Raw genomic sequence first — 18568 nt, 5'->3', positions numbered from 1 at the left:
GTGATAAAAGTTCCTACCTCCAAACCAGCAGGTCAAGTCTCACCTGTTCCAGTGATATGTAATAAAATTCCCAAACAGGCTGATTAAAAAGGTCTCTCTGCAAGCAAACCTACTTTGAGCCTGTTGATAAAAGATTGAGTCAGAAAGTAAGAGTGTGTTTTGATTGTTGGATGTGTTTTCCTTGCCTGATTACCTGCTGGAATAGTGTGTAACGTGGTTAACTGAAGCAGACATCACTGACAGAGAAACACCAGCAACTCGACAGGAGGGCAATCATCAAGGTTGGTTTGACCAATGATCAATGTTCCAAATGAACACGAGAAAACAAACTGACCAATAAGGAGGGCAAAGGGCAAGGAACATCCAACCATGTTCCAGAGAGACAGCAGAATGAGCATTGTGTGGGGCAGGAGGAAAGAGAAGCGTGCAAAGGAGAAAAGGCAAAAAGCAAGAGGATGAGAAAGAAGCTGAAAGCTGAAACTGAAGAAGAAAAGAGAAACTTAGGTGGTCAGTAATAAAGATAGAAACAATTAATATTTTTAAATACCTCGCAAATCGGTTTAGATTAGATTAGATTAGATTCCCTACAGTATGGAAACAGGCTCTTCAGCCCCACAAGTCCACACCAACCCTCTGAAGAGTAACTGGCCAATGAAATACTTTTGTAGGATAAATTAGAAGTAAGCCTGAATTCCAGCTCATAGTCGTAATCCATGGGGTAGAGAGTTCATTTCAGTCTCTCCTGTTGACAGTCATTATTAAAAACATTAAAACCATTAAAGTCACTGGCAGACGGTATGGGGGAGGGATGCATGTATGGGAGTAAGTGAGCACTGTGCCTTCAGATATTGGGCAGCCCATCATCGCTCTCTGTACAGACTCGTGTGAAGAATGGCTGCCCACGACCTGCGAGGGAGCATTTGTCAACAGTGCTGGTGCCTCCAGGTGCCATACGATTTGGGAGCATTTAAAACTTGTACATTTGAAAGAGCCACAATGAAACAGAAAAAAATAATCTGCTGTCCTAATGATCCTGTGCCAGGTTAGAAAGACGAGTCCTAGTGCAGAACAGCTCATGGTCAGAGGACAGCAAATGGGATTCAGTCAGTAAACTGTCACTCTGCTGTACAATTTATTATTCCTTGTGCAAAGATAAAAATGCTGTAATGGAATTACTGTCTCAACCTAGATACTGATCCAAGTGTGGAGAGACAAGGGAACTGCCCTCCAATCCATTTCTGAAAATAATGTACAACATCATGAGGCATTCCCTCTCAGAGGGTTGGAGTCTACCTTGAAATTTAAAAACTCTACATTGGGAACTTGACAAAACGCACATGCAAAAAGACATTGTAAACACGCATCACATCAGTCAAAGTGTGGAAGGGTGAGAAGCAGACCATGTGTGGGATGAGGCTGCTCGAGGCATTCACATTTTCTCTGTCAATGTCATGAAAACATCGCAAACATTCCTCGCTGAAATGCAGCAGAATGACAGTGACAGGACTCACAAGCACAGCGTGGCACCTGAAACAATAACTTGCACTAAGTAGCACTTTTTCATAGGAAAACATCCCACCCAAGGCATTTCATGGGACCATTATCAAAAACAATTTGACATCAAGTCCTACCAGTAGATGTTAGAACAGGTGACCAAATCCTCAGATTTAAAATGCTGGGATTAGAGGAAAGGCAAATGGGTTCAGGCACAGATAGCTGCAGGTATGGCTACCAATGGTAAGGCAATTAAAATCTCCTTAAAATTGGAGCAGTTTAGAGATCGTGGAAGGTTTGAGGGAGCGAGGCAGTTATAGAGGTAGGATGGGGCAATACCATGGATGGGTTTGAGAGGAGGGTGAATTACACACTGATTTTGCAAAGGAGGTTATATGGTCTATCATAATTGTACCAGTTCTATTCAAATAATTTGACTTTGCTGCTTCCTCCCTCCAAAAGCCCTGTATTTTCTTTTCCCCAACCCATCCAGCATTTAATCAATTCTCTTGAAAATTTAAAAGAAATAAAGACCTTGCCAGACAGGGAACCAATGTAGGGCAGCAAACAGTCAGGAGTCTCATTACTGATGGATAGGGAAAGATTCACTGCAGTTCTACAATGCCTTAGTGAGACAGCATCTGGAGCATTATGTTGAGTTTTGGTCTCGTTATTTGAAAGAATTAGAGCTCTTCTGTCATCAGGTCATAAATCACAAGGATGCCATATTTCCCTACCTTTGAGGTAGAATCCTGGATTCAAGTCCCCCCTGCTCCAGAGGTGGGACTTAATATAACTGAACAATCTCATTAAAATTATTGATAACTGTAGAATTATAGGAGCAGTTCAGAGAAGGTTCACTTGACTCATTCCTGGGTTGAAGACTACATCTTACGAAGAAAACGTGGGCCAAATTGGACTAATACTCATTGGAGATTAGAAAAATGAGAGATAATTTAATTGAAATATACAAGATCCTGAGGGGACTTGACAGGGTGAAGATAATGAGAATGTACCCTCGTGTTGAGGTGACTAAAACGAAGAGACACAGGATAAGAATGTTGTGGTAAAAGAGACACTTGTTAAAAACAAAAGTTATTTCACAAGATGTGAGCAGAGACTCACAGGGTGACTATTGTCCATTTCTCAAGAGTCATTCCCATTGCTGTGGGTCTGGAATCACATGCAGGCCAGACCAAGTAAGGGTGGCTGACTTCCTGTCCCAAAGATCATCCAGTGAGTCAGATGGGTTTCAGCAACAATCGTTGTTAGCTCTATGGTCACTATTAGGGAGACTATCTGTCATTGAATTTAAATTTGACCAGTGGGATTTGAACCAATGTCCCCAGTGCATTAGCCTGGCCCTCTGGATTCCTAGTCATGCAACATGACCACTACAATATTGTCTTCCCTTTGGACAAGCTGAGCTGTTTGCTTTGTGCTCACCAGGACACTTTTAGGAATACAAATTTCATGGGGAACAACAATTTATTTTGCGTGGAAAAGGATTGCTTATTGGTTAATAAGTGGGCTCATGATCAATTGAGGCATTGCTGAAGATACTGCCTGCTGATGCACTTATTCCCAGGTTCACAGTCTAAATTCAATGTAGGCAAGTTAACGCTGGCAGGTTGAGGTATTTAAGAATGGGAGTTTTTCATTCCTCTCTCAAAGGGATGTTAGTCATATACATGTACAGCATGGAAACAGATGCTTCAGTCCAACTTGCCCATGCCAACCAGACATCCCAACTCTGCCAGCACATGGCCCATATCCCTCTAAACTCTTCCTATTCATATACCCATCCAGATACCTTTTAAATGCTGTAATTGTATCAGCATCCACCACTTCCTCTGGAAGCTCATTCCATACATGTACTACCCTCTGCAGGAAAAAGGTTGCCCCTTAGGTCCCTTTTAAACCTTTCCCCTCTCACCCTAAACCTATGCCCTCTAGTTCTGGACTCTCCCACCCATGGAAAAGACTTTGCCTATTTACCCTATCCATGCCCCTCATGATTTTAGAAATCTCTATAAGGTCACCACCCCTCAGCCTCTGACACTCCAGAGAAATCAACCCCAGCCTATTCAGCCTCTCCCTGTAGCTCAATTCCTCCAACCCTGACAACATCCTTCAATCTTTTCTGAACCCTTTCAAGTTTCACAACATCCTTTTGATAGGAAGGATTTTTAATGCAATGACAGCTAGTTACTAAAGTTATTAAATGCTGAGCTAGATAGATTTTTGATAGACAAGAGAGTCCAAAAGGTTAGGGGCAAACAGGAAAGTGTAGTTGAGACAGTAAACAGATCAACCATGATCTCACTGAATGACTGCGTAAGCTCAAAGGGCTGAATGGCCTCCCCCGCCTTCAAATGCTACATATAAACTACTACTTCCTTAATGAATCATGGTAAAACAGAAGTACATCTTATGCTCCAGATCTCACACATAAAGGCCTGCAGATCAAATATCAGCTGTTCCCTCAAAAGGTTCACGGCAGAAATTTATCGGAGAGACAATGGACACTGACGCTCATAACAGTGGGTCATGTTGCAGGAAATGCAGCAGCTGAGAGTATGCAGCAAACCTGCACTAATATGATAATGTCCAGATATCTGTCCTAATGATGATTTGGAGATGCTGGTGTTGGACTGGGGTGTACAAAGTTAAAAATCACACAACACCAGGTTATAGTCCAACAGGTTTATTTGGAAGCACTAGCTTTCGGAGCGCTGCTCCTTCATCAGATGGTTATGGAGAAGGAGCAATGCTCCAAAATATACCTATTTGACTATAACCTGATGCTGTGCGATTTTTAACTTTGTCCTAGTCACAGTGGTCAAGGAATAAATATTAACCAGGACACTAGAGACAAATCCCTTGCTCAACTTCAAATAATACAACTCCTCCATCTGACTGGGAGGACAGACATAAAGGCGCCTTTAAAAGGAGCATTTCTGGTGATGCTCCATTCCCTCAGATATTGGAGTACCAGTTTAGATTTTCTTCTCAAGTCTTCAGGATGGAGAGGTAAAAGCACACCTACCTGACTTAGAGGCAAAAAAGCAAATAACAGGACCACAAACGTAGCCATTTAAGGCTATAAAGGAGCTGGATTACACAGGGAAAAATACACCTCAGTCTCAAATTTCTCATTTGTTTCGAGTTAGCTGATCTCAGCCATGGATCGGAAGATTACTGCATTTAGTTTTAATGCTCGTATGATATGGACTGGTGACGAGAGAAAGAGAATGAAGGTAAAAAGATTTAGAGCCAGGTTCCATCTCCCACTGACTATCCTGACAGACAGTTATAGGTGAAAGGATGCCATGTGGAAGGTCTTTGCTCTGTTACAATGCCCATCTGGTCAAACAGCCTGCACAGCTTCACACATGAATAACAGCCATGTAAAACAAGGGTCCTCAGACCACCCAACAAGTTCTGACTGCTTTAGGACAGAAAAAGAGTGCTGGAGATAACCGGTAATTTCAGGAGTCAAATCTGAATTTGTCACAGCACTTCAGAAGGCCAACGTCTGCACTGCAGTGTGCTTGCCTGTGGCTGGCTCAAGCAATACTAAATTCTTATCAGAGATTGAAGGGTGGTGTTCTGGGAGTTGCTAATTGCACATCTTCCAATCTGTGTGAGAAAAAAAGACTAAGCAGACTCAGTAGAGTTTCACACCTCACTCTCAGTACAACTGGAAAAGCAACAAGAACCTCACACCTCCTTGCAAGTGTTGCGACTTTTTGTTTGTCTGGAGCCAGAATTTGCATGTCAACTAAACAGTCAGGGCACATTGCCATGCCATATCCAAAGAAAATCTCAAAGGCAACTATGGGAACTTGTTAACTGAGGTAGCTGAAGCTTCAACTAATATTTAACTTATCTCCTCTAACAGTTCAGTCGATATACACAAGAAAAAAAAAACTGTGGACGCTGGAAACCAGAAACAAAAACAGAAATTGCTGGGAAAACTCAGCAATTCTGGCAGCAGCTCTGGAGTAAGCAGAGTTAACATTTCGGTTCTAGTGACCCTTCTGAACTGATTGTAGCTAGGATTATCCTAAAGGTGGGAAGGAGGAAACAATAGGTGGGGATGAGCCCAGAGAGAGACAGAACAGTTGGACAAATCAAAGGAATGGGTAAAGGTCAGCCTGGGGGAATCAACAGCCGTTAACTGGTAGCATTCATAGCTGACAATGGGATGGCTGTGGTCACAGCCCATGTGATGACAAGGCCTAGCGTCAGGGCTTGGGGTGAGCAAATGGGAGGTGGTGCTCAGGGCCTAACATGAGAGCATCCCAAAGGCTGCAGAATCCCCAAGTGAAAAATGAGATGCAGCGCTTCCAGCTTGCACAGAGTTTCACTGGAGCACTGCAGCAGGCCTGAACCAGAGATGTTGGTCAGGGAACATAGAGGTGTGCTGAAGTGGTAGGAAGCTCACACATTCTTACTGACAGGGTGTAGGTGCTCTGCAAAGCAGTTGCCAGTCTGCGTTTCATCTCCCCAATGTAGAGGGGACCACATTGTGAGTGGTGAACATAGCAGATTAGATTGCATGGCACACAGGTAAAGCACCGTTTCACCTGGAGGGTTTCTGAGGAAATAAACAGGGTGGTGTTATACCTGTTTGGATTGTATGTGATGGTGCCATGGGGATGTGAAATGGTGCTGGGAGTGAAGGAGGAATGGGCCAGGGTTTCCTGGAGGGAACAGTCCCTGCAGAAGACCTCCAAGGGAAGAAAGGGGAATGTGGGTATGGTGATGGCATCCTGCTGGAGGTGGCAGAAATAGCAGGGAGGTTGAGCACGAGGTCTCGGACACCTCTTCCTATCTCCCCCAGCCCACACCCCTACCATGGAACACAAGACCATAAGACACAGGAGTGGAAGAAAGGCCATTCAGCCCATTGAGACAACTCCACCATTTAATCATGGCTGATGGGCGTTTCAACTCCACATCCGCACTCTCCCCGTAACTCTCAATTCCTTGCGAGATCAAGAATGTATCAATCACTGTCTTGAAGATATTTAACGTCCCGGCCTTCACTGTGCTCCATGGCAATGAATTCCACATGAGGCTATTGTCCACATTGTCTCATATCATCTGGTCATCTCCCTACCCCTACTGTCTCCAAGCTGATAGTCCTCCAACCCCACACTGCCCTCTTCGACATCCTTCCCAAAATCCACAAATAGATCTTCCTGGGCAGACCCATTGTTTATGCCAGCAACTGCCCAAAGAACTTATCTTTTCCTCCCTCAGCTCAATACTGTCTCCCCTTGTCCAGTCTCTTCCCACTTCCATCCACCATTCTTCTGATGATTTCCATCAGTTTCAGAATTTCCAGTTTGCAGGCTCCAGGCACCTCCTGTTTATCATGGACATGCAATTCCTTCACATGTCCAGAATGGTCTCAGGGCTCTGCTACCACCCTCCCCCACCTGGGCACTCACTTTGAACAACAACAACAACTTCTTTAACTCCTTTCACTTTCTTCAGGTCAGAGGGTTGGCCATGGGTACCCAATGTGCCCCAGTTATGCCCGTCTCTTTGTGGGGAATGCAGAACATTAGTTGTTCCAGTCCTACTCTGGCCCTTACCCACAACTCTTTCTCCGCTATATCAATGACATCATCAATGCTGCTTCCCTCTTACCAGAATCGGAAAAGTTTGCCAATTTCGCTTCCAAATTCCACCCTGCTCTCACCTTCACCACGTCCATCTCTGACTCCTCCCTTCCCTTGCTCCACACATTTCCATTTCCGGGGATAGGCTGGCTACCAATATACACCACAAATGCACCGACTCCCACAATTACCTCAACTATATATCCTCATACCCTGCTTCCTGGAAAGACTCTATTCTATTCTCCCAGTTTCTCCACCTCCGTCACATCTGTTTTGATGATGCCAACTTCTACAAGAGGCCTCCGAAATGTCTATCTTCTTCCTCGATTGAGTACTCCCCAGTACTGTGGCTCTCAGCCACGTCCGACACATCTACTGCACTTCGGCCTCCATCCCTTCTACAACATCAGTACGGTTCCCCGGTCTCACTCACCACCCCATCAGCAACCACAACTAAAGGATCATTAGCGACCACTTCTGGCACCTCCAGAGACACATACATTCCCTTCCCTGGTCAGCCTTCCACAGGGACTTTTCCTTCTCGGACACTCTGGTCCATTTCTCCTCCACTTCCAACACCTCCCCACAGCCCCATGGCCCCTTCCCACGTAATCGCAGAAGGTGCAACACCTGCCCATTTATTTCTTCCCTCCTCACTATCCAAAGTCCCAGAGAAACCCTCCAGGTGAACGTCAATCTCGTCTACTGTATTCACTGCTCACAACATGGTCTCCTCTACAGTGAGGAGACAAAACGTAGACTGGGCAATCACTTTGCAGAACACCTACACCTCTGCACAACAGGCAAGCAGCTCAGGCAGAACTGTTTGTGGATTTTGGGCAGTCCTGTTTGTGATCCAGAGCTTCTGGTGGCCTACCACATCAAGACGTGACCCTGTTCCCTGGCCAATGTTTCTGTCTCAGGCTTACTGCAGTGTTCCATCAAAGCTCAGCACAAGCCGGAAGAACAGCATCTAATGTTTCACCTGGGGATTCTGTAGCCTTCAGGACTCAATATCAAGTTCAATCATTTTAGGTCATGAGCACCACCTCCCATGTCCCTATTACAATCCCTCACACACCAGGCCTCGTCATCACATGAGTTACAACCACAACTATCCCACCATCAGCTACAAATAATTCCGTTTCACAGCTGTTGATTCCCCAGGCTGATCTTCACCCATTCCTTTGTCCGTCCAACTATTCCTCCCTTTCTCTGGGTTCCATCTCCACCTGCCATTTTCTTCTTCCACCCCCTGCACAAAGCCCATCTTCAGCAACCTTTTCCAAGCTATAATCAGTTCTGAAGAAATGTTTCTGGACCCAAAATTTTAATTCTGCTTATTGTCCACACTCGCTGCCAGACCTGCTGAATTTTTCCCAGCAATTTTTGTTTTTGTTGCAGTAGATACACGCAGCAAGGTGTGATGAATGTGGACTCTCCTGCTCCTCGGTTGCTGCCTGACCTGCTGTGCCTCTCCAGCGCCACACTTTTCAACAAATGGCAAGGTACCTGGCCATGTAGAACAGGAAGATCCAAACACCATCACTTTATCCATTGAAGCAAAAGCCTCAAAATTTAAAATCTTTATCCCAATGTTTAAAAACTCCTCCAGGGCTTCAGTCCCGCCCTCTGTAACCATCTCCCTCAAAGTCCGGTCTTTTGCCCACTCCCTTTTCCAACTGTACCTTCAGCTGCCTAGGTCTTAAACTCTGGTGATCCCTCCAAAAACATCTTCACTCTCTACTCTCTCCTTCTTCAAGACAATCTTTAAAATCTACCTCTACCACAAATGTACGTCACTTTTTTTTTCACCTGATTACACTCTTGTAAACTGTCACAGAACATTTTAGGTTAAAAGTGCCAGAAAAATATAAATGATTGTTGTTGCATGAATACATTTCATCCAAACAGTAATACCTCAGGAAGAAAATACACACTAATTGTAATCTATATAATACCGAGCAAAGTAAAATTGTGAAGACTATGATTTGCAGAGTGTAGTGGACTCTAAATATTAAAGGAGGCTCCTTGCCAAATCTGCAGCACCATGCTGGAAAGGTATTATTAGAAATCATTAACCAAATTACTCTATTAGCTGCTTGACTTGCCAGGGCCCAGGGATCTACAGACACTGATTATCCTCTCATTTCTTCCCCAATGGTTGCTATGTTTGAGTCCAGCCACTTTAATATTGGAAGGTCATTCAGATCAGAATGATGTCGAACCCTGTTCTCACTCAATATTTTCACGTACCCCCTCCCCAAGGGTTGCTGGAGCTCAGGTACACCAGTTTAAAAAGCACTACTGAAACCTCTCTTGCCTTTATCACAAGGGGCCTACAATACAAATAGGATGAAATTAACAACAGCTGGTGTATTGCTTTCAATTTTGAGCACCTAAGGATGTCTTAATCTGAAGAGGGTGCAGTGAAAATTCACCACAATGACACCAGTGCTTAGGTCAGAGGTACCATGAGGACAGTTTATACAGAGTAGGCTCCTCTAGTTACTCCATCTCAACCCTACCCAATCATGTCATTTTAAACTCCTCAGTCAGACTGTCCCATAAGTTTTAAAACTTGAGTGAAGAGGAGCCATCAGAGGAAAGCCAGAACTAGGGGTTTATAAAATTAAGGCTAGATTGTTGTGAAGTTGCATTGTTGCAAATGGAAAACTGATCTTCAGTTCTCTAAAAGGCTGTATATACTTGAGGTCATTGTAAAATGTGCATGATTGAGACTGATATCATTACCAAAAAAAAATTATCAAGACATATGCAGCAAAGGCTAGAATATCAAAGTTAGGGCGCTGTTCATTCATGATATAATTGAACAATGAAGCAGGATCCAGGGCTTAAATACAATCCAACATTGAACTGAATTAAATTTATTGTCACGAGTACTGAGGCATAGTGAAAAGCTTTGTCTTGTGAACAATACAGGCAGATCAGAGAGTTAAGTATCATAGATAAGTAAGTAATAGATAGACAGCGGCAAAAACAAAAACATAGGTACAGGCGAATGTTAAGAGTTTGTGAGTCCATTCAGTATTCTAACAACAGTCGGGTAGAAACTGTTTCAAAACTGGCTGGTGGGCGTGTTCGGGCTTCTGTACCTTCTCTCTGATGGTAGAGGTTGTAGAAAAGCATTACCAGAGTGGGATGGATCTTTGAGAACTTTAATGTTTCCTGGTCAATGCCAATGAATCAGCGTTACTCTCCACACAGCCCAAGGGCTCTGAAGCTAAGCCATGAACAACAAAGACTATCCTGACTGGGACCAATTAACTCAGCATAGGGATCCAGTTAAAACTTTAAACTTAGCATCCTGACCAAGGCCGATAGCTAAGAATCAATAATAAAGTATTGGACAAAGTGCAGAAGAGAGCGACAAAGTTAATAGTGCGGTGTCAGGAGTAGGACAGATTAGCAGAGTCTCGTGCTCTTCAGTTTGTGAAAGGTGTACATAGGGATGTCTTGTGAATTAGGAACAGGAGTAGACCACTTGGCTCCTTGAGCCTGCTCCACCATTCAATGAGATCACAGTTGATCTGATTCCTTCACATTCCCAATACCCTTTTATCCTCTTTAGGATCATTTACTTCTGCCTTCAAAACATTCACAGAGTCTGCTTCCACCATTTTATGAGAAAGAGAGTCCAAAGACACACTACCCTCCGAGTGACCTCAGGTTCTAGATTTTTCCACAAGAGCAATCAGCCTGTCAAGACCCCTCACAATCACATACGTTTCCATCAAGTCACTCTTATTCTTCTAATCTCAGCTGATGCAAACCCAGCTTGCCCAACCTTTCCTAATGAGGTGATTAATGCATTCCAGCTATAATTCTGCTAAACCTCTGAACTGATTCCAACACATTCACATCTTTCCATGAATAAGATGATCAATACCGTATAATGCTCCAGATGTGATCTCACCAATATCCTGTCAAACTGAAGCATACTTCTTTTGTATTCAGTTCCTCTTGCAGTAAACAATAACATTCCCTCTATCAATCTTTTGGTCATTTGTTGCTTTTAAAACCATTTCCTATTTAATTTTCTAAACTGCCAACAACCTTTGCACAATTATGTTTTTTTTTCCTCAAAGTGATACCGGACTACCTTTAACTGTTTTTTCAGTTAATCTTGGATACGGTCCTCCCTTTGGAATTCTTTCTTTCACATTGGAATGTATCTATCTTTTGTACACTGAAATATCCCTAAATGACTGTCATTGCACTTGTATTGACCTATTTAAGGGCAGCGCGGTGGCTCAGTGATTAGCATTTCTGCCTCACGGCACCAGGGACCCGACTTCGAGTCCCACTTCAGGCGACAGTCTGTGTGGAGTTTGCACATTCTCCCCATGTCTGCGTGGGTTTCTCTTGGGTGCTCCAGTTTATTACACATTAACAGCACAGAGGTGGAACGAGTGGAGAGTGTCAAGCTCCTGGGAGTGGTCATCCACAACAAGCTTTCTTGGACTCTTCACGTGGATGCACTGATTACAAAGGCTCAACAATATCTCTTCTTCCTCAGGCAGCTGAGGACACTTGGCATGACGGCGAATACTCTTGCCAACTTGAAAATGTGCACCATCAAGAACATTCTGTCTGGGTGTATCACTACCTGGTATGGCAACTGTACCATCAAGATCAGAGACGGTTACAGAGAGGGGTGAACTCGGCCCGGACAATCACAAAGGCCAACCTCCCATCTACAGAATCCATCTACCAGGCCCGTTGTCAAGGAAAGGCTGCCAGCATTCTCAAAGATCCATCCCACCCTGACAATGCTTTTCAACAACCTCTACCATCAGGAAGCCCGAACACACGCACCAGCTGGTTTCTAAACAGTTTCTACCCTACTGTTGTTAGAATACTGAATGGACTCTCAAACTCTTCACATTTGCCTGTACCTGTGTTTTTGTTTTTGCTGCTGTTTGCCTTATATTTACTTATCTCTGCTACTTAACTCTGTGATCTGCCTGCATTGCTTGCAAGACAAAGCTTTTCACTGTGCCTCGGTATACGCGACAATAAATTAAATTCCTCCCACAATCCAAAGATGTGCAGGTTAGGTGAATTGGCCATGTGAAATTGCCCATAGTGTTAGGTGCATTAGTCAGCAGTAAATATAGGGTAGGGGAAAGTGAGGACTGCAGATCCTAGAGATTAGAACTGAAAAATGTGTTGCTGGAAAAGCGCAGCAGGTCAGGCAGCATCCAAGGAGCAGGAGAATCAATGTTTCGGGCATAAGCCCTTCGTCAGGAATAGGGTAGGGGAATGGGTCAGGGTGGGTTACTCTTTGGAGGGTTGGTGTGGACTTGATGGGCCAAAGGGCGTGTTTCCATACTGTGGGGAATCTAATCTAATCCAATCGAATCCCTTAACCCAATTTGCCAGTTCACTTTAGCCAACTGTACTTTCATGTCCTCGCAATTGTTCTGAATTAAGACCTTAAAATACTGGTCTCAGTCCCACTCTCGTCTCCTTCAAACTGCATGTAAAATTAACTCATTAAGATTGTTACTATCCAAGGCTGCCTTACTTAGAAATCATTAATAAATACTATCGAATTGGAAAGTACAACATCTTTTATAACCTGCTCTCTGGTTGATACCAAAATATGCTGTTCTAAGAAACTAGCCTGACAACATTCTATTAATTCATTTCGGCTACATTTTTCCAGTCTGTGTAGATTAGAATCCTTTTTGGATTTTAAGATGGAAAGATCACATGGTATAGTTGATAGAGCTCCTTGAACAATTATGTGAAGCAAAACTGGTAATAAACTTAAAGAAAACAGAATTCGAAGGCAGAGGTGATTATTCTTGAGACATAACATTGGTCATAGAAGGGTGGCTCCAAGGAACGCAAAGATGAAGGCCATCGAAGAATTTCCACGACCATCCCTAGAGAAAGAGATGCTTCAATTTTTTTTGGACTAAGCGGATTCTACTGAAAGTCTGTCCCAAGACTTTACTCTGATTAACTATCCTTATCGAATTTGATCTCTTGCCTCAATTATCTTTGTGGCTTGTTAGAAAACTGGTCTCAATATAATTCAGGTACCATTTTCCCAATGGGTAGAGCCCTGACTTCCCCCAGTACCTCACAGTCCCCCAGCTAGTGCCTCACAAACAAACATCCAATTCTAAAACATCCGGATTTGAGCCACACATCCAGAGATTACTACCTTTCCAGTTCTCATTCCTAATTTGGTGCCTGGTTCAATGTACTGATGATGCAGTAGCACTTTCCTTGTCTTACCAATGGCATTGGCGTCGACATGAACCACAACACCTTCTATCTTACCCTTTCACTGCACATTCCTCTCCAGCCCTGAGCATACATCCAAAAACCCTAACACACAGGCAAGGCAACACAGCTCTCATGTTCTTTATAGGCAAGAGTGTCAATCCCCCCCCCCCCCAACCATACTGCCTATTACCACCTTCACATTCCTTTTCTCTTCCCCCCAAACAAATAGCTTCCTGTAACATGGTTCCATGCTGGCTAGCTCATCCACCCTGCATCTCCCATTCGCAACCAAACCAGCTGAAACAACTCCAAACCTGTGGGAGAATTGCAACGGTGAGGCTCCTGCGTCCTGATCCAAGCAGCAGCTAGATTCATCTATCCTCATCACTGAACAAATCAAAAGGTCCTATCCTAAGGGATGTGGCAATCTCCTGGTGCAAAATATCCAGGTAACTATTCCCCTTTCCTGGCATGTCACACAGTATCAGCAGCTCAGCCTCCAGTTCATTCACAGCTGAAGCTCATTGAGTCGCAATCACATATTATAGACATTTGCTCTGATCACAACAGTACTCCTGCAAGCCATAACCATGGCCCATTATCCATCCTGCCATCATTTAATTTTAAAAATTACTTAATTATTTGAATTCATTTTCCTTGCCATCAATCCTGTACTGTTTTAAACCCTGCAAACAGAAAGAGAACTTAACCACTTACCAGATAATCACCAAACAGCTAGATTTTCCCTTTTAGCAGAGCAATAACCAATTCCTACAGAGTGAAAACATTAGAAAAACCAAAGCAGGATTTCTTTCCACTAATTCCTACACTCACCCAACTCCCAGGATGCTGCTGAGAGTTGCACTGAGATGCCTATATTTATTTGTTGTGTTAGTTTAACCCCATGTACAAAAAAAACATTTAAGGCTGTTTCCTTAATCAACTAACCAGCTACGGTCCAGTGGAGACCATATATATTCTGCTTAAGTCTGGATGAAATTTAGAATTTAAACAGTTAGTTTTACTTCAATGTTTAAAATGTTACATACAAGAAAAGATAGAATTTTATCAGCAGATTAAGATTCTTCTTATTGATAAAACTATCAGCATTTTATTCCAAATGGCACTCAGTAGCAAGTTACATCAAGATACAAAGATTAAAATATATGAGGGCAGCAGATGAACCTGCCCAAAGTCCCCAAATCACCCAGGAAAATTCACTCTCAGTGGCAACAAGGCAAACTTCATCTAATTTTTTAAAAGTGGAAAGATTTGTTGGGGAGTTCCTCCTTCAATCTCAGGCCAGCTTTCTCTTACGCTTACCTCTAGTTGGCTCACAGCAGCAAGCAGATCAGCAACAGAGGCAGGGGGAGAAGCAACATGCAAACACAGGAGCAAAAGGTAATGTTCCCAGATTTAGCCAGGGGTTGCCTTTAGCTCAGGGCTAGGCTAGTTTGGACAAGTTGGGTGTACACTTTAGGTGAAGCTGGGTTAGAGAACAGGATTGCCATCAGAAGATCCAGGGATAGAGTTGGGGGCTGCCTTTTGCTGAAGCCAGGATCAAGGTAGGAGTAGGGGGGCAGGAGACTGGTTCTGACGGTGTGGAGTGAAGGGCAATGGAAGAGAACAATTTTAAACCTGCCAACACAGGAGTTCTCAGCTTCCTGGGACTCAAGGCAACTTTAAATCAGAGGCAAGAACTCCACAAAGATGGTACCATAACCATAGATGAAGTAGAAAGAAACCTTCGAGTCCAAGAAAGAAATGCCAGGAATCAAGATTATTAACGCATCGACCAATGCAGGAAATCAAGGCCTGTAGGATGCCGAGCTACCCAACCAAAACAAGACAGGATGCATTCGAGACAACTGCCAAACTACAGAGTCTGCAGTCAGACTACACCCTGAATGCTGTGCCAGGCTATAACATCCAGTCAGATTAAAGAAAAATATTGTGCATATTCTGATCTATTAATATTTATTAACGGAAAAAAAACCTGTCTTCCTTACCCAATCTGGGCCTATATGTCACTTCAGTCTCACGGTGACATGAAATTCTGAAACAGCATCTGAAGTGGCCTACAAACCTCTTGACTGAATGAAACACTGCAACGAGTGAAGGCAGCAGCCCATCAGCACCAACTTCCATGTATAAAAGACTTTTAATGTAATAGAACATCCCAAAGTAATAAAACATCTCACAGGAACCTGAAGTAAAGTTAGTCATTAGGCCACATGAGGCAGATTCCAAAAGCTTGGATTTAAGCAACGTATTGAAGCAGTGAGAGCACTCAGGGATTTGGAAAGCTATCAATTAAGGCACAATTAAAATTGGGGATACCAGGAGGGCAGAATAGAATTAAATATGAGGATTGTGGGGTTGGAAAGAACTGCAGAGACAAGACTTATAAATTCTAGGCAAAAGTGGGTACTGCAAATGCTGGAGATCAGCGTCTAGATTAGAGTGGTGCTAGAAAAGCATAGCAGGTCAGGCAGCATCCAAGAGCAGGAAAATCGACAGTTCGGGCAAAATTCCTGAAGGGCTATTGCCCAAAACGATGATTTTCCTGCTCCTATAAATTCTAGCCCTAACGAGAAACAGCAATATAAATTGAAAATAAAGCCTTTTAATGAAGAACTGGGTGGCTTCATTGGTGTCCTATCCGATACTTATATTTCAACTAAAATAATTTTTTAAAACTTTAATTATCAGATTTCTCTTTGTGAAACTTAGATGTGTACTTAAAAATATAGCAGTGACACTTCAAAAAAGTTTCATTGGCTGCTTTAAGAGGTGAAGGATCCTACGTGGGGGCTATATCAATGCACATACTTATCAGAAATTTGTTTCACGTTCTGCTGCAAAGTATGCATGTATGGAGCATCCATGTATTATTGTGTGTCCATGAAATGGGACAGATAACACAAGGTCACACCAAAATAAATGAGAGATGTCACCATGCTCGGTGCAGGAAAGATTTCAGGGGAGAGAGCAGGAAAATAAACTTGGGAAGCAACCCGGCACTGCCTCCTGCCATGCAGTGGGGTGGAGCAGCATCAGCACTCTGCTCTGGAACAGCTGAGACAAAAGATACAAGTAATTGCTACATGTCAGTACGCCTCAACCTAACCTGTCAGCCATCGGCGACTGACCAATCACCGAGCCAGCCATTCGCCAACGAGCCAATAGGAGGGCAAAGTAGGGGGCGGGGCTCCGGCCGCAAGCAGGGTAGGTTGCGGTCGGCTTTGTGACGTCATAATAGGCCTGCTTTGAATAACATTTTCTCGTCAAGGGAGAGGATGAGGGGCAGCTGATTAGAGGGGGTGAGAAAACAAACCACAAATCATTCAGTGTCGGCCCCAAACTCTCCCACTCCCCATGAAAAAAGTTTGCTCACAGAACTTTTCCCGTTGAAAAAAAACTTCTCCAGAAATGCAATTCAAGAATTGGTAATCGAATGAGACAGTTGGCATTAGAACCCCCTCCTTGAAAACAAATCTGTACATGGAATGTATGAGATATATTAAGTTCCTATAGCTAGTTTAAAAAATCTATCCAGGAAATCTAACAGTCATCTTTGATGGCAAAAAGAGATAAAATTAGGGATCAATAATTTGCATCCCAAGAAAAAAAATCATCCAGAAAGGCAATGCTGCATTTATATTGACCACTGCAAAAAATGCAGCATCTGATTAATTCAAAGTTATTGTGGATAGAAAGCAAGAGCACAGGTTGGTGTACTACAGGGAGTAATTCAAAGGTCGCTGGGTATGAACACTCTTTTCTGCAGAGGTCCAGATATGATCTGTAAACACGATCCATTATACAACAAATCAAAATGGATTACGAAAACAGACATGGAAATTTAAAATAAGATTTTAAATGTACAGGATTTAAGCCACGAATATCAAATGATGTTAAATATGGATTTAGAAGGGTTTGGCGAATTGTTTTTGGCGCTGTAATAAAATGATTTGATTACGCTGTTTAAACAGCCTCCTTTCCCCATTAGGAAGCGTTTAGAAAGACACGACTCAAAATATCTTCCCACACCACCCCCTCCCCCCTCCCCCCGCAAGATTATTAAAACCAAACAATTCGTAATGAATATGCATCAGATCCTTTTCTCGGTCCAGATCCGCGCCATGGGTAGCTTCGAACACAAAGTGTCGCCGGCGGATGCAAGGGAACGGAGGGGGGAAACCGGAAAAACTTGCGAAATAAGCCGACGAGAAGCCCCCGAAAGGCGGCTTCCCGCGGCCCCCGCTCCCGCTCCTCCTCCTCTTCGTCACACACTTTCTGCAGACACTCCCGGCTTGGCCAAATCCTGAAGTTGCCGGCGTTCGCTGCTAGGCTCTAGGTTCTGTTCAATGTATATATGTTCTCATGTATATTACATATAAAGGGAGTTGCTGCCTGGTTTTCCTCCTTTTTTCCACCGACAACTTAAGCATGAAAATTATTATTAATGAGATCTACATCAACACCTACCTGGGGCTCCCTCATCGTTTTCCATCCCGTCCTCCTCATTGCCAAACGATGCCGGCATCATTGAATGTTAAATTAATGTATTTTTTTAAAGAGAGATGGGGGGGGGGAGAAGAGCACAGAAAATTCACATATAAAATCCTGAAAGGAGAAGATTTTATCCAGAGGAAGGAAATGCAATTAAGGAATATTTTTAAATTAATAAAAGACAGGAGGAAAAGTCCTTGTTGGATTTTTTGAAAAGGGCAAGAGCCGGATGGAGTGACTATATTGACAGATTTGTCAGGGTGAGGTGGAAAAATGGCCGCCACACACCAACAAAAAAATCTCCTCAGCCCCCCGCCTGAAAAAAATCCAAAAAAAGACAGAAAGAGGGGAGAGAAAAATTGGAACGCACATGCCCAGTTGTGACGTCTCGTCTGGTCGCCCCGGTAACCATGCATCCCATAATGATCGCTAACCTGCTAGTTATGGTTGTGGTTAACCAGGTTTTGGTGCTAGTGGAATCTGCTCTGTGGAATAGGGGTTGGTAGTGGAGGGGGTAAGGGAAGAAGTTTTAGTGCCTCTCTCCATTACTGTTAAAATATTCCCTAATTACTTTCAACTTTTAAATTCAAATTTACAGATGGTTTAAAAACATACAGTGCACATTGGTGCTGCAAATATTTGTCTTTAAAAGCACAGTG

The 18568-nt window shown here is 43.3% G+C and overlaps 1 protein-coding gene across 3 annotated transcripts in view; it reads right to left on the bottom strand.

Moving 5' to 3' along the window:
* Positions 1-18259, bottom strand: part of LOC140487003 (chromodomain-helicase-DNA-binding protein 5-like) — a 90026-nt gene extending 71767 nt beyond the window's left edge. For 2 of the 3 annotated variants that reach the window (XM_072586335.1, XM_072586336.1), the window contains exon 1: positions 17886-18258. In XM_072586335.1, the coding sequence (XP_072442436.1) occupies positions 17886-17946 (61 nt within the window). In that variant the 5' untranslated portion in view covers positions 17947-18258. Of the gene's footprint in view, positions 1-17885 lie in introns of all 3 variants that reach the window. The other variant, XM_072586337.1, reaches the window with a different exon arrangement.
* Between the last annotated feature and the right edge of the window lie 309 nt (positions 18260-18568).

The sequence above is a fragment of the Chiloscyllium punctatum genome, chromosome 16, assembly GCF_047496795.1.
Source record: "Chiloscyllium punctatum isolate Juve2018m chromosome 16, sChiPun1.3, whole genome shotgun sequence".
In the NCBI taxonomy this organism is placed as follows: Eukaryota; Metazoa; Chordata; class Chondrichthyes; order Orectolobiformes; family Hemiscylliidae; genus Chiloscyllium; species Chiloscyllium punctatum.
The sequence above is the reverse complement of the archived record's forward strand: the minus strand, read 5'-3'. Positions and strand labels throughout refer to the sequence as shown.